General features: G+C 38.9%; 1 protein-coding gene across 3 annotated transcripts in view; it reads right to left on the bottom strand.

Annotated features, from left to right (window-relative positions):
• ENAH (ENAH actin regulator) overlaps positions 1-14,533 on the bottom strand; it is a 99,740-nt gene that overhangs the window by 43,087 nt on the left and 42,120 nt on the right. For all 3 annotated transcript variants that reach the window (XM_035558240.2, XM_035558256.2, XM_035558230.2), the window contains 2 exons: positions 8,555-8,720; positions 7,049-7,226 (listed from right to left, as the gene is read on the bottom strand). In XM_035558240.2, the coding sequence (XP_035414133.1) occupies positions 7,049-7,226; positions 8,555-8,686 (310 nt within the window). In that variant the 5' untranslated portion in view covers positions 8,687-8,720. The remainder of the gene's footprint in view (positions 1-7,048; positions 7,227-8,554; positions 8,721-14,533) is intronic.

Below are 14,533 nucleotides of genomic sequence, written 5' to 3'. Positions count from 1 at the left end.
CTTGTGGCTTCCCTCTCTGCTTCCCCCTTTTATGTAGGGGGAGATGGAGACAAAGCTTCCAGGATAGAGTACTAAGGTCACTCCAACAAACTTTAAAAAAATGATCTTAAAGTATCAAAGGTTAAATATATCAGCACCATCAGTAAGGTATTTATTACTTGTTTCCCCAGTTCTGTAAAAGTTTCTTTAAGTAGCAATGTTATAGGTGATAACTGTCAATTTTTAATTAATATCAAATAATTGAGCCTTTATAACAAAGTTAAATTTTCACAATTATGTTAATGAATGTATAACAACACCCTGATTACAAAAGATGTCAGATATAACATAGCTACTACTTCTACACATAATATTTAAGACAACAATATGAACCCTTCTTGACACTCCCTGATATTTATTAAACAAAACCTTATTCACAAAACTAATACGCTTCTACCTATGGCTGCCCTGCATTTAAGACCAACTATCAAATTTTAATGAAATTCTTTTTGGTTGCCCACCCAAACTTTAATACTTTCACTTGATACAACACTAATCCCTCAAGAATTACAAAAATCATCAAAAATACCACAAAGGCAATACTTAAAGGTGAGTACAACCCTGAAAACTTAGCAATTTCTCCTCCACTTCAATACCCCAGCTGAAATTAACGATGCTCTGGATGATCTTACATGCAATTGAAATGGAAGTATTTTGTCCAATAAACAGTTAGAACTTCTTTTAGATCAATAGTTTGGCCAATAAATCAGAATTATAGAAGCTAGTAACTACAAAAAAAATTAATCAATCCCATACTTAAAACAAAAAGAAAAATTTACCATCAAAAATAGATATTCTTCTACTTCTGACAACCCAGGTAATAATAGCACATCACATTACTACCGTTCTGACAAGCAGTGCTGACAGCCTGTTCCAGAAGGCTGCCAGAGTACAGGTACAGCATAATTACTTCACTGCAGCAAAATCATTTTTCTCTTGAAACAAGTTGTAGCATGATGTGAAACAACAGTGTGAGAAACATTTTGAGCTCTTCTCCCCCTCTTCCTTACTCCTCCCCATAAATTTCTCATTTCAGCCTTCTATAGTCTCTACACATATTCCAATTAGGCAACTGTAGTTTTCATCCCAGTTTGCATTTTCCAAAGATACTAAATTATTCAGTCTATAAGTCAGCACATTCCCCTATAAGGGGTGATTTAATGAACTATCTTCACTATAAGAGAAAGGATCACAGATCAGTGTATTTCCAAAGCTGTGGATAAAGCATGCATCTTTTCTCCATAAAGGTTTCGTTATTTAATAATTGAACAACTTCACTTCTAGGGTTACTAATGATTTTAAAGAAATGTAACCTCAATTTTGTTTTTACTGTTAGGCCAGCAAAATACAGAGACTGTGGGGGAAACTATATTTCTTTCTCTTCCTCCTGATTTTCCTATGAATTAAAGCGTCTCCTAAGGCAATATTAGAACAGTTTCACTGAAGACATTCCTATCCTGGCCTTTCTATCTAGAATGCCCCAAAATTATTTAAAATCATAACAAAAAACAAATTAACTGTTAAATATTCATACAAAAAACAATTAATGTAAGATACATTGAGTTATATTAGAAAGAATCAAAATAGTCTTGTTGACAGTTACATCTTTCAAATATCCTTTCATCTGCAAACAAACAACCCTAAGTACCACCTCAAATGTAAATTACACATATCAATCTCATACTTGTTTTCCTTCTCTCTTATCAAGGCCTTTTTGGGGCTGAAGACTGATGCCCCACAAAATAATACCACTTCCCAGTGAACTGGAAGGTACTTTTTGCATCACATCTCAATATGGTAAGTAACTGGAAAAGTCACTCATCACACTCCTTCAGTAACTGGAAAAAGGGAAATATCACTCACATTTTTAAAAGTGGTAGAAAGGAGGACCCAGGGAACTACGGACCAGCAAGTCTCACCTCTGTGCCTGGCAAGATCACCGATCAGATCCTCCTGGAAGCAATGTCAAGGCACATGCAGGACAAGGAGGTGATCCGAGACAGCCAGCACAGCTTCACCAAGGGCAAATCATGCCTGACCAATCTGATGGCCTTCTGTGATGGAGTGACTGCATCAGTAGACAAGGGAAGACCGACTGACTTCTATAAGGCCCTTGACATGGTCCCACATGACATCCTTATCTTTAAAATTGTAGAGTTAAGAGTTTGAAAGGTGGATAAAAAAATTGGCTAGACAGCCATACTCAGAGAGTTGAGGTCATTGTCTCTATGTCCAGGTGGAGGCCAGTGACAAGTGGTATCCCTCCAGGGGTCCATCTTGGGACCAGTGCTGTTTAATATCTTTAGAAACGACATAGACAATAGGATTGAGTGCACCCTCAGCAAGGTTGCTAATGACACCAACCTGTGTGGTGCAGCTGATACAACAGAAGGAAGGGATACCATTCAAGAGGACCTGGACAAGCTTGAGAATTGGGCCCCTGTGAACCCAATGAGGTTCAACAAGTCCAAGTGCGAAGTGCTTCATCGGTCTCGGGGCAATTCCAGAGATCAGTACAGACTGAGAGAAGAACTCACTGAGAGGAGCCCTGCAAAGAAGGACTTGGGGGGTTCTGGTGGATGAAAAGCTTGACATGAGCCAGCAGTGAGCGCTTGCAGCCCAGAAGGCCAACTGCATCCTGGGCTGCATGAACAGAGGAGTGGACAGCACAAGAAGGATGTGGAGCTGTTAGAGCAGGTCCAGAGGAGGGCCACAAAGATGATCAGAGGGCTGGAGCACCCCTCCTATGAAGAAAGGCTGAGAGCTGGGGGTGTTCAACCTGAAGAAGAGAAGGCTCCTCAATGCAGCCTTTCAATACTTAAAGAGTGTTTATAGAAAAGACAGAGAGCAACTTTTTACACTGGCAGATTGTGATAGGATATAGGGAAATGGTTTTAAACTAAAAGAAGGGAGAGATGTAGATTAGATGTTAGGAGGAAATTCTTCACTCAGAGAGTGGTGAGGCACTGGAACAGGTTGCCCAGAGAAGCTGTGGATGCCTCATCCCTGGAGATGTTCAAGGCCAGGTTAGACGGGGCCCCAGGCAACCTGATCTGGTGGGTGGCATCCCTGCCCATGGCAAGGGGGTTGGAATTAAGTGATCTTTAAAGGTCCCTTCCAACGAAAGCCACTCTGTGATTCTGTGATACATCTTCCTTCTTCCCATCTCCCAAAGCATAATTTACTTATTTGCCCTTATTCCGTCAAAGGAATAATCAATTTTCTCAGACATCGGAGAATTTTCTCACTCATCTCATTTCCTTTCATTGTGGCTCTTCTCTCATTCCAGAGTCACTTTGATAGCAACACTGAGCTCTATTTAATGGAGATATGAAATTTTTTGTAACGCGATGCAAAATCTATACAGAACAGAAACCAGACATCTTTATTCCAGACATTTAAGACCATTCACTGAATACCTGAACACACAGCATGCAACCTTAAAGCCAGAAATCCTCTTCAAATGATCTCTTGAACTGCTGACACATTTGTCATTTGATTAAGGTGCAGTAATTGCCTCAGACAATTACTTAATGAAATGAAGTCTTTCAAAATTCTCCCAAGTATCAACTGAAGAAAGTTTGGTTCATTTTTTTTGTTTCCCATAGCATTCTCCTGAAGAAAATGTCTGTTCATGGCTTGGACTGGTGTATGCTTCATTGGGTTAAAAACTGGCTGGATAGCTGGGCCCAAGGAGTTGTGGTGAATGGAGTTAAATCCAGTCGGAGGGCGGTCATTAGTGGAGTCCCCCAGGACTCAGTACTAGGGCCAGTTCTCTTTAATATTTCTATCAGTGATTTGGATGAGGGGATCGAGTGCACCCTCAGTAAGTTTGCAGATGACACCAAGTTAGGTGCATGCTTCGATCTGCTTGAGGGTAGGAAGGCTCTGCAGGAGGATCTGGATAGGCTGGACCGATGGGCTGAAGCCAACTGTATGAAGTTCAACAAGGCCAAGTGCCGGGTCCTGCACCTGGGGCACAACAACCCCAAGCAGCGCTACAGGCTGGGAGATGAGTGGTTGGAAAGCTGCCTGGCAGAGAAGGACCTGGGAGTACTGGTTGATAGGCAGCTGAATATGAGCCAGCAGTGTGCTCAGGTGGCCAAGAAGGCCAACAGCATCCTGGCTTGTATAAGAAACAGCATGGCCAGCAGGAGCAGGGAGATGATCGTCCCCCCATACTTGGCTCTGGTGAGGCCGCACCTCGAGTGCTGTGTTCAGTTTTGGGCTCCTCACTACAAGAAGGACATGGAGGTGCTCCACCGAGTCCAAAGAAGGGCAATGAAGCTGGTGAGGGATCTGGAGAACAAGTCTTACGAGGAGCGGCTGAGGGAGCTGGGGTTGTTCAGCCTGGAGAAGAGGAGGCTCAGGGGAGACCTCATCGCTCTCTACAGGTACCTTAAAGGAGGCTGTAGAGAGGTAGGGGTTGGTCTATTCTCCCACATGCCTGGTGACAGGACAAGGGGGAATGGGCTAAAGTTGCGCCAGGGGAGGTTTAGGTTGGATATTAAGAAAAACTTCTTTACCAAAAGGGTTGCTAGGCATTGGAATGGGCTGCCCAGGGAAGTGGTCGAGTCACCATCCCTGGAGGTCTCTAAAAGACGTTTAGATGTTGAGCTTAGTGATATGGTTTAGTGGAGGACTTGTTAGTGTTAGGTCAGAGGTTGGACTCGGTGATCTTCGAGGTCCCTTCCAACCTAGATGACTCTGTGATTTTGAGTACGTTTCCTAAAAGGTATGTGGCATGGGTTTGTAGCTTTAGTAGCCTACCTTAAAATTCTAGGCTAATGTACACTCCTGCATATTGTCTTTCTTTTCTGGTGTGCAGGTAGCCTATGGTCTCCTCAACTAGCCAGAAGAACAGCGTCTGGTTGCATAGCTACTAGTTAATACAACCATTCAAAGCAGAACAGAGTGAAAACCCACTGACTTTTGTATTTATTTAAATAACCAGAGTTCAAACTTAAAAGAAAATACAATGATCATATGTTCAGTACTGTAGATCAGGGAGAGAAAAGACTAGACATGCAGCATATTTCAAGCAATTCCACTGACAAGGCACCCATCACTTTATAGTCCTTTGAGACATACGTACCACGTTGGTTTTTTAGTAAGAAAATTGCCAGTTGCAGTTATGGCTTTATTCTACTATAACTTCAAACACTTTCACTCTGCATTCTAAACTCATTAGAATGACAAAAAGGCTGTCACTGCACTCTGTGCTACATGCGCCACTTCTTTGCTTTTGCAGATCCACTAGAGGGAGAGAGATCCTCAATAAAATTTCAAATAATGCCAGTAAAGACCACTAACATTTTTCATATATATGCAGGAGAGGGAGACTATATAATTTTAAAAGAGTGCAGTAACATCCAACTACAGATATAAGAAATGCATTAACTCAGAGCAAGGAGTCCAATTAGTTTGTTTCTGAACTGCAAGCCATTTAGTATCATACTTTCCTTATATAAGTGGTCATGTTCAGAAAGATAGGATCATAGACTTGTTTGGATTGGTAGGGACCTTAAAGATCCCCTAATTCCAACCCCTTTGTGCCATGGGTGTGAACACCTTCCACTAGAGCAGGTTGCTCAATCATCTCTTTTTACTTCTTACATTGATAAAAGGCAAAATATTTAGTATGCAGACCATACACTAATAAACCCCTCAACTGATGAAAATTTGGAATAGTATTCTAACAGATACATTATGAAGACTTATCTTTCAACATTGTTAGAAAATGATAATGGGCTTACAAAAAGCTTATATATGCGTGCTTGTGAATGTTTTTACAAGCAGCAGTGCATATCTAATCATCTTCAGACATCTGCTGAAGTGTTTTCAGGGCACATTACGTTAAAGTTTGCTTTTTATTTCATCTTGATGGAAGCTAGAGCACCGATATGCCTGTGAAACAGGTCACTAATAGACAACATGAACCAGTCACATTCTTTCTTGGCTCACAAAAGTTATGTAAGAACAGTTATTTCCGCCAATGCTGACAGCACCAACCACTAGGTTTGTGATGCAGCTAACACATTTCCACCTATACCTACTACTACCAAGTCAAAAATCACAGGAAGGAGAAACAAAGATTCTCTTTACAATTCAGACAACTTAAAGGTTACAACCACTCATGTTGGTTTGTGAGATAATAAACAGTTGGAGTGCATTAAATATTTACAATCAAATAGCCCTTAGGGAAAGGAGAACTGGAGGATTTAGAGGAGAAAACATCCAACTAGTAGGCAGGAGAATATGATATACAACTGCATGATTTTATCTGGCAAGACACCTTACACTGCTAGGTATCCTTTATTTTTCGGCCTCATGTACTGCATAACAGCACTGTTTGGTCTAGCTAGCTTAGTTTCTAAAGGCAAGTGTTGAAAAAGCTGTAAGAATGAAAAGGAACTTTATCAAGTCACCCTTTTTTGCTGTAGTTGAGACAGCCCTACTAAGGTTATCCACAGCTTCTCTTCTACACAAGAGAAAGAAACCTGGCACAGAAATACTCTCTCTTGTTACACAGACAACCTTTAAAGATTAATGAGGACAAAAGAACTCTTTGGTTACATGAACACAAAAGTCTAGAAGTCTCATAAAATGAGAACTCCCTCTGTGTCCCAGTGCTATACTGATCCATCTGCTGTAATGTCTAAATAGAATATATTATAGACACCACCTGAAGACTGAAAAGTACTGTGATTAAGAGGTATAGATTTCTTGGTCAGGTGCTTATTTACCAAAATAAGTCAGCAAGTTTCTACATGTAATAAATCCCATGAAAATCAATTTAGTTTTTAGGAATTCCATTTATGTGGGTGGCAATCAGGTTGAGAATCACTGTTAAGCAGCAACAATTATGCAGACAAAACACCCAAATCATTAAAATGGCTGGAGGCTGAATCATGATTGGAAACAAGACTTACTGTCTTTTATGCATAAAGATTTCATTTTTTTCATCTCTATTTGATCAATCTTCCAAAAGTAGAGTTAAGAGACTTACCAGCTTCCTGTGAATTCAATACTTCTAAGGCATGCATCATGGCACTTGCAAAGACATTGGCATCTTCTTTGCTGCCAAAATTCAGACCGTAGACTTGCCTTGCATCACGCCATTGGTGAAAGGTCTGTGTAGCCTGATTGTACTTCAGTCCTTTCGGAATGGCACAATTTATTACCACCTATAATAATGAAAAATTAAAGCAGTTTCAAGTGCTGTTTCATCACAAGTTTCAGCTTCATTTAGTTTTTATTCCTTAACCATGTGGGTTAATTTCAGTCCTGTAATCTACAAGATGGACAATGTTCAGTAAGGTATTTCTGCTTAAACTACCAAAGTTGGTAATTCGCATTTCAAATGATGCGGTATTTCCTAACAGCAATGTAGTAACATCAACAGTTTCTTTACTAGCATGTGAACATGCATTTGGATTTTTAGAAACCACCTTGGTTTTCCATCAACTTCACAAAGTACTTGTGAGAATTTTTCTAACCAAGTTATCACCTTCCTACTGTGGCTGCTGAACCCCTTAACTTGCAGTGCTTTCAGTAACAGTTTACATGGATTTCTTCTATGTATCGCAAGATATCATCTTGCAAGACTGTTATGGCTCACACAAAAGCTGGTGAATTCTAGCCAGCAGTACAACCATTTGCTGCAAGCCAACCACTAAGAACATCGCATTGCACTTGGATAACCATATCCTCTCAGCTTTATCTCCTGACTAATGGCAAAAATATACATTTGTCCTCAGGGAAATGCACAGATACTATTTATTACTTGGAATATGTGTTTAGTGATAAATCACGTGAGATTATCATTCCATGTCTCAGGTTTTCTTGATAAAAGATCAAGAAAAGGTGAGAGAAATTCTCCTCAAACAAGAGGATAATAGATATAACTCCACCCCAACTATCACAAGGCAGATCATATTTCACAACAGAGTGCTAGTTTGCCATTTATTCAAGATCTATTAAATTCTTCATCAAGGAAATTAAGATGTGATCATTACTACTCTCTTCTCTACTTCTCAAAGTGGTAGGTGATCAGCATTACCAAATATCTAAAGTTTGTTTTTGTTTTAATTAACTGATCGGGGAAATGAGAAACCAGGTATCCAACTTTTTGTAATACAGAAACAGCTAGAAAAAAAGAACTGTTGGTACCAAAGTAGACTGCAGCTAACTGCATAAAAATAGGGAAGAACATTAGTTCTTAGAGTAACGTTTTGGTTAAAGGAGAACCAGATGACATGTGTAGAAGTCTTCCTCCCTACCCTTTGTATCTGCACATAGGAACAGTGAAGAACGTACAAGGAATGTTGCCTTGAAGGTATATGAAACACTTAGCTGATGGGGGAAAAAGCCACAATACAGTTTTCATTACTTGAGTTAAAAATAAAAGTTTACTATTTACAGTTCCCATTACTGAAGACCTATTTCTTAGTGTCAAAAAGAATCATAAAAATAGCTTACAATTTCTATTCAAAGTTTTCAAAGATTCACTTACCTGATGATCCTGAATCTTCCTGCCCACTACTCTGAATGTGTTGTTGCCTGTGTGATGATATATATGAACTCTGCTGAATCCAGTTGATCCACCAGCTGGTACCCATTTCTTATTGGCATCATCATAGACCATTACAGCAGCTCGTGCTTGGCAGATACTCTGTTCACTGTTAAAATACAAGTAATTTAGATTAGAACATAAAAGTTACTTAAGACAAATTATCTTTTTGGTTAAATCCTTTCTACTTGAAAAGTTAAAGGAATGCTCCTTGCACAGTCCTCTTTCCTACATTCAAAACTGCTAGCACTTTGACATTCTGCTTACAGGCATCCATTCTGAAAATCTGTGGCCAAGACAAAGAAGGCATAACGACTAATGAAAGATCAAGAAGCGATTTACTTTTTTGCACCTTTTCTTAGCAGTTTTCTCCCTGCATGTTTTCCTTTCTCCTCACCACAAACCATGAATTTTAAATAAACGCTAAAACCATAGACGAAGTTGTCCACAAAGACCAAAGAACAAAGAAGGTGTAGTTGTACTAGCTCCATACAATTTCTGTTTTCCAGGGGCAATTACTTCTACAAGAGGAGGCTTGGAAGGCCCTAGCCCCTGTTAGCACAAGGAATCAAATAAAAATGTATGCATGCATTTAAAAAATATACATACACACACACACACCAGGATGAAGTTCAGCACACAAGTTCATGGGCTCACAAATGAAATGCTTTTTGGTTTTGACATTTTACTGCAGTCAACACCTAGATGTTTTATTTGCTCCCTAAGGAACAGTTCTATTGATGACTCAAAGCTACAGTTTTATCATCAGGAGAGTTTATTGCTGCCATAAAGAGGATTAGCTGTGGACAGTCATCTGGAAGCTAAGGTACAGTCTAAAGTTAGAAGGGAACATATCATGAACATCATCGTAATAGAAACACAAGAAAGCTGAACATACCATAAGCACACAATTAGGAGGGGTGAGGGTGGAACTACACAAATTGTCTTTACAGCAAATGTCCAGTGCAGAGAGGAAATAAAAATAGAAGAGAATGGTTTCTTATCAGTAAGTCAAGTTCTCTGAACATTGCACTCCTGTAGACCCAGCATTATCCAAAACACGAGCTGTCTGGCTTGCAAGGAATGTGGCCTGCCATTTGGAGAATGGAAATGGCTGAAGAGACATGCATTCTTCATAAATTACACAGGGACAGTAATGAAATATTTGTTCATAAAACATGAAGGTGGGAAAATACAAATTCCCCTCACCTATCTTTTAAAGAAAAAAATGCTACATTTCCCAATATCTCATTTTCCATTTCCTGGCACAAGAAAATACTGCAGTGCGTCCAGCTGTTTTGTAAGCTTTCAATAATGATGTTTTTGACAAAGCACCAGTCAAACATAACACTGACATAGCATCAGTTTCTACCACATTTGCAATGGCAGTCAACAACGACAACTAGAAAAATGCTTAAATGGTTTTCAAGTTTAGGGGAGAAGAGAGATTGTGTTTCTCATGGTAGCAAAAGATTCAAGATGAGATGAGGAAATACGCTTGCAGTTCTAAAACTGCACATATTCTAGCCTCATCGCCTAAGATCGTAATAGGATAACGACATCCAATTAGGCCATCCTTTTTCTAGACCGAAAGTAGTTCAATATAGGTATAGCAAAATTATAATATATGAACTATACTGAGAAAAGAAATGTTGTATATCTAAATATACCACCTAGACCGAAAGGATCACATCTGATCCACAAGGAAAGCTTAGATGCAAAAACTCTGGTTCTTCTTAAAATAAACTTTGCTGCAAGTTTCAAGTGCTTCACAGTCCCCTTAAAAAGCATGCCACAGGTAGATAAGAACATTCCCTCATCTGAGAGGAGGACAATTCAAGAACATTCTGGATTCAAGAACATACTCTCTATTTAGAGGATTCTGGCACATAACTATCTTACCAATGTTCAAATCCAGGAAGACTCTGCATTGTTCACAAAGCACAAAACAAATAATTGTGGTTTTCTAAAACACATAGCAGTATTACAGAAAACTTACAACAATTTCTGAACCCAAAACATAGCTTTGCTACATTTGAATCTGGATTCAACACAGGCATGATAAACCCCCAGGTGAATGACAGGACCTAGATACTGATTTGTAAGCAAAGCCATTGGGTCTACAGAGTGTTCGTCAAAAAAAAAAAACGCATGGACCTCAGATTCACAATCACGTGGCAGACAAAACTTCACTTAGATTCTATTAAAAACTGGAGACACTGAGTATAAGCTAATATGTTTCAATAATAATCAAGGTAGAACCAAAGAATGATTAAGTAATGGTAAATGAGCAGACTTAATTAGTAGCACAGACCATCAAATTTAGCCTTCTTATTCTCTGCTCTGTCACAGTCCTTCCACAAGTCCAAGTTTTCACAAAAGCTCTATTTTTACATAATTTTATTTAACATAAGAAAAAATACTACTCGTTTTACAGCTATTTGGTATTCAAGTAGCACAATTCATGAGCACAAATAAGATAACTTTGAGTACCGTTTTTATCTTTTCTTTAACAATTGTTCAAACTATTCTTACACTTCCCAGGCTATGCCTTATAACTGGAAATATTACACAAAAGTCTCGATCACAAATATTTCATGCTTCATTTGAAATTTTTTTTAATAGTAGTGGGTTATTCTTACACATATAAAGATACAAGATGATTCACATCCTTTAAAAACATGGCAAATATGAACGATTTCCAGTTGACCTATTCTATTATTACAAAATAAGCACTCTGCCATCATTTCACACAAATCCTAAAGCTAAACCTTTAATGTTCCTGACCTGTAATTTTCATATCCAGGTATCAAACTGAAGAAGATGATAAACTCCTTTCCTGCTAGCAGTTCCCCCCATCCATCACTCTGTTTACCAGCCTGCAGTAGTTAAGACAGAAAAATGAAACTACCACCATCAGAAACAAATTAAATCACCACGGTGTGCTAGCTTTTTTTTTTTTCCAAGGTTCAATAACTGTACATTACTAGATGCAGGGGAGATTAACTCAATTTCTTTCCCTTCATAAAAATTCTACACTCTAAAATGGTTACTTCTTTATTTTTCAAGTAGAGCATGAATATGTGAGCTTTAGCAAGTAAGAATCCTTAGGTCTTCTCTTCAGTGCTTATGTGATAGCTCAGCATTTGAGCATAGCACATTACATTGCAGCAATGGGACATCATAAACTAAGTATTTAAGTCCCCCAAAATAATTCACATTTTAAAAATAAGATCCATACTCCACTAACCTGAAGGGACGACACCAAATCAATACCTATACAAGTAGCTCATTACTACGTCCTTGACAAGTCTAATAAAAAAACAAGGTTTAGTTTGCTTTCCTTGATCCACCCTCTCCTGGGAAAATGCCAAATTTAACATAAAGGCTGTTACTAGAACTTGACCCAACACCCTTTGTATTCCTCTACTAAACATGAACTTCAGTTCAAAGGTGCAGGAGCCAAATGAATCACAAGACTGCCTGTTACATTTCTTGCTCTCCGAGCTTATTACACTTCTCTGTTGCATTTCCAACATGACAGACCTTCACTCACCTCAGTATTTATACATGAGCTCTATAATACATTTTTTTAAATGTCCATGTTCCTTCACTGCATCAAAACCACTTCGGTGTGATTACAAGACTTATTTTTATGGACAGACTAGGGAAACGAACAAATTCTCTGCGGTCACATTCCAGAACAAAAGGAAAAGGTTTTCATCTCTTTGCCATGTCATTAGGCCTTCAAAGGCATCCTTTGTTTACTTGCCTCTACAATTTTTTTTCTTTTTCTCACATGTTGTACTGGTGTAACGGTTATACTTGGACTAGCCTATACCTCCCCAACAAAAACATTCACTGGGGTACGCAGGAGAATAAGGGAAGGCAACTCTCTCCAGCTTCACATGCGGCTGCCAAAACACACAGCTGTTCAAGAGCTGACTGCCAACTTACTGGGGAAGCGGGTTGGGGAACCAAAGTGACAATCTAAATCTTTAAGTAAAATTAAACGATTATCTATTCCCAAGTAAATTTACTAAACTAAGCGTATGAAATTATATCTAGACAAGGGAGGATTCATGCAAAACAGTGCTTACCAAACCTCAGGAAGGAGAAGCATACAAGCTCTCTTCCCAAAATCTAAAGCTTGACAAATAGCTAGATAAATGTATGTTAGGAACAGTTCTTCTATAGACAAAAACGTAAGACTGATTGTTAAACCCAATCATTATTCTGGATAAGTCCACCTACAGCTATACTATATAAAGCTAAAGACAGGGTGTTTGGCTTTTGTTGGGTGTGGGGGGAAGTAAGGGGAGGTCTGGCACTCAAAAAGCTCACAGAAAAAAAAACATAGTAGTAAGGAATCGTAAGTATAAGATTATTCTTATGGGAGAATATACTTTCCTCCTCCAGATTATTCTTATGGGAGAATATACTTTCCTCCTCCAGTGATGAGATCATATGGAAAGCTCAAAAAACATAGCAAACTGAACCCTAACTGACATGGCTCTTTCACCCAGATGGAACACAGTCCTTCTTTCACATCCCAAATTCTTCAGCTCAGTGCACAGTGACACCAATAAAGTCTGCTGACCTAAGCCTTCCCCACCTGGCCCAAAACGCAATGCTTTCCCCCCCCCCCTCTACTGAGGTAGAGAAAATGATAAAGTGATGTAAATGCTCAAACGCATATGGAAAACTGCAGAATTGCAGCCACAGAAAAAATGATTCAATTAAATATAAAAACCAAAGCAAGGGAAAGCTGAGATTGCTCTTCAGTGTCTTAGTGATGTAACAACTAGGATTGGATTTTGTTTATTTTTTGAAAATCATACCCCGCTACTTACTACTTCTGGTGATTCAGTGGGGTTTTTTTTTTTTGGCTCGTATGTTCTCAATTCATAGAAACACAACCTTCTTAAAATGTGCAGTCTTTGTAGGGCAGAAAGGAATGGAAAGACGCTGATTCATCAAGTGCCTACTTAGGATTTTCAAACTGTGTGGCACAAAGCTAGAAAAACTCCAAACACTTCTAATACTGATATCTTAAAATACACGTTTTTATAAAGCAACAGAATACTGGTCCAAATATCAAGTTTTATGTCTTGGTGGTGTTTTGTAAGATGATTTTCCCCATTTGTTCCTGAACCCCTACTGGCATAGTACAATGAAAATGTTCATTCTCCACTTCACTATTAAAAAAATACGTACTTGGCACTGCACCCCTACTTTCTGTCAACAACATATACTTTACAAAATTGGCATGTGTTCTAAATGGCTCATTTGGCTTAACTCAGTAGTTATTCGCTAGCACCTTAAAAATTTTAAAAAAAGTTTCCAATGCCCTCAAATAAGATACCTTTCAACTGGTAAGTTAGAGAGGAAAAATAAGAACCCCTCTTTTTTTTTTTTTTATTTGTATGGCACTGCAAAAACCCAGCTGAATATGTTGTTGCACGAAGCACTGTGTGCTTGGCACAGCAAAAGGAACCTAGTCGTGTTGTTGCTTGCATCCAGATTCAAATGATGTGGTTTGTCCACTCCAGGACCTCAGACAGTACAGTATTTAACTTGCTATTTAAGGCTTTAGAGCAAGAGCAATCTGAGACCAGCTTATGTACCTCACGACCGATTTTCATGCAGATTCTTCTTCTGACATTATGAAACCCCAAGAACCAGAGTGGTTGTTGATTTCTTATAGCAGGTCAAACTCCTACAAGAGTTACCATTCAACTGGGAGGTAAAAGCAGAGGGAGTAGCTCCACATTGCTTCATTAACAGCTCTCATGAGTTAGCACTTGCCTTTGACTAGAAAAAACTTTCGATTGATAACAGATTCATTCCTCTCTCCCATTTTTTACTCTCTGATAGGGATAATCACTCCTCTCTCCCACTTCTTCTTATGAATTACTCAGA

Source organism: Cygnus atratus, chromosome 3 (genome assembly GCF_013377495.2).
Source record: "Cygnus atratus isolate AKBS03 ecotype Queensland, Australia chromosome 3, CAtr_DNAZoo_HiC_assembly, whole genome shotgun sequence".
NCBI lineage: Eukaryota > Metazoa > Chordata > Aves > Anseriformes > Anatidae > Cygnus > Cygnus atratus.
This window is presented reverse-complemented; position numbering and strand designations above follow the sequence as displayed.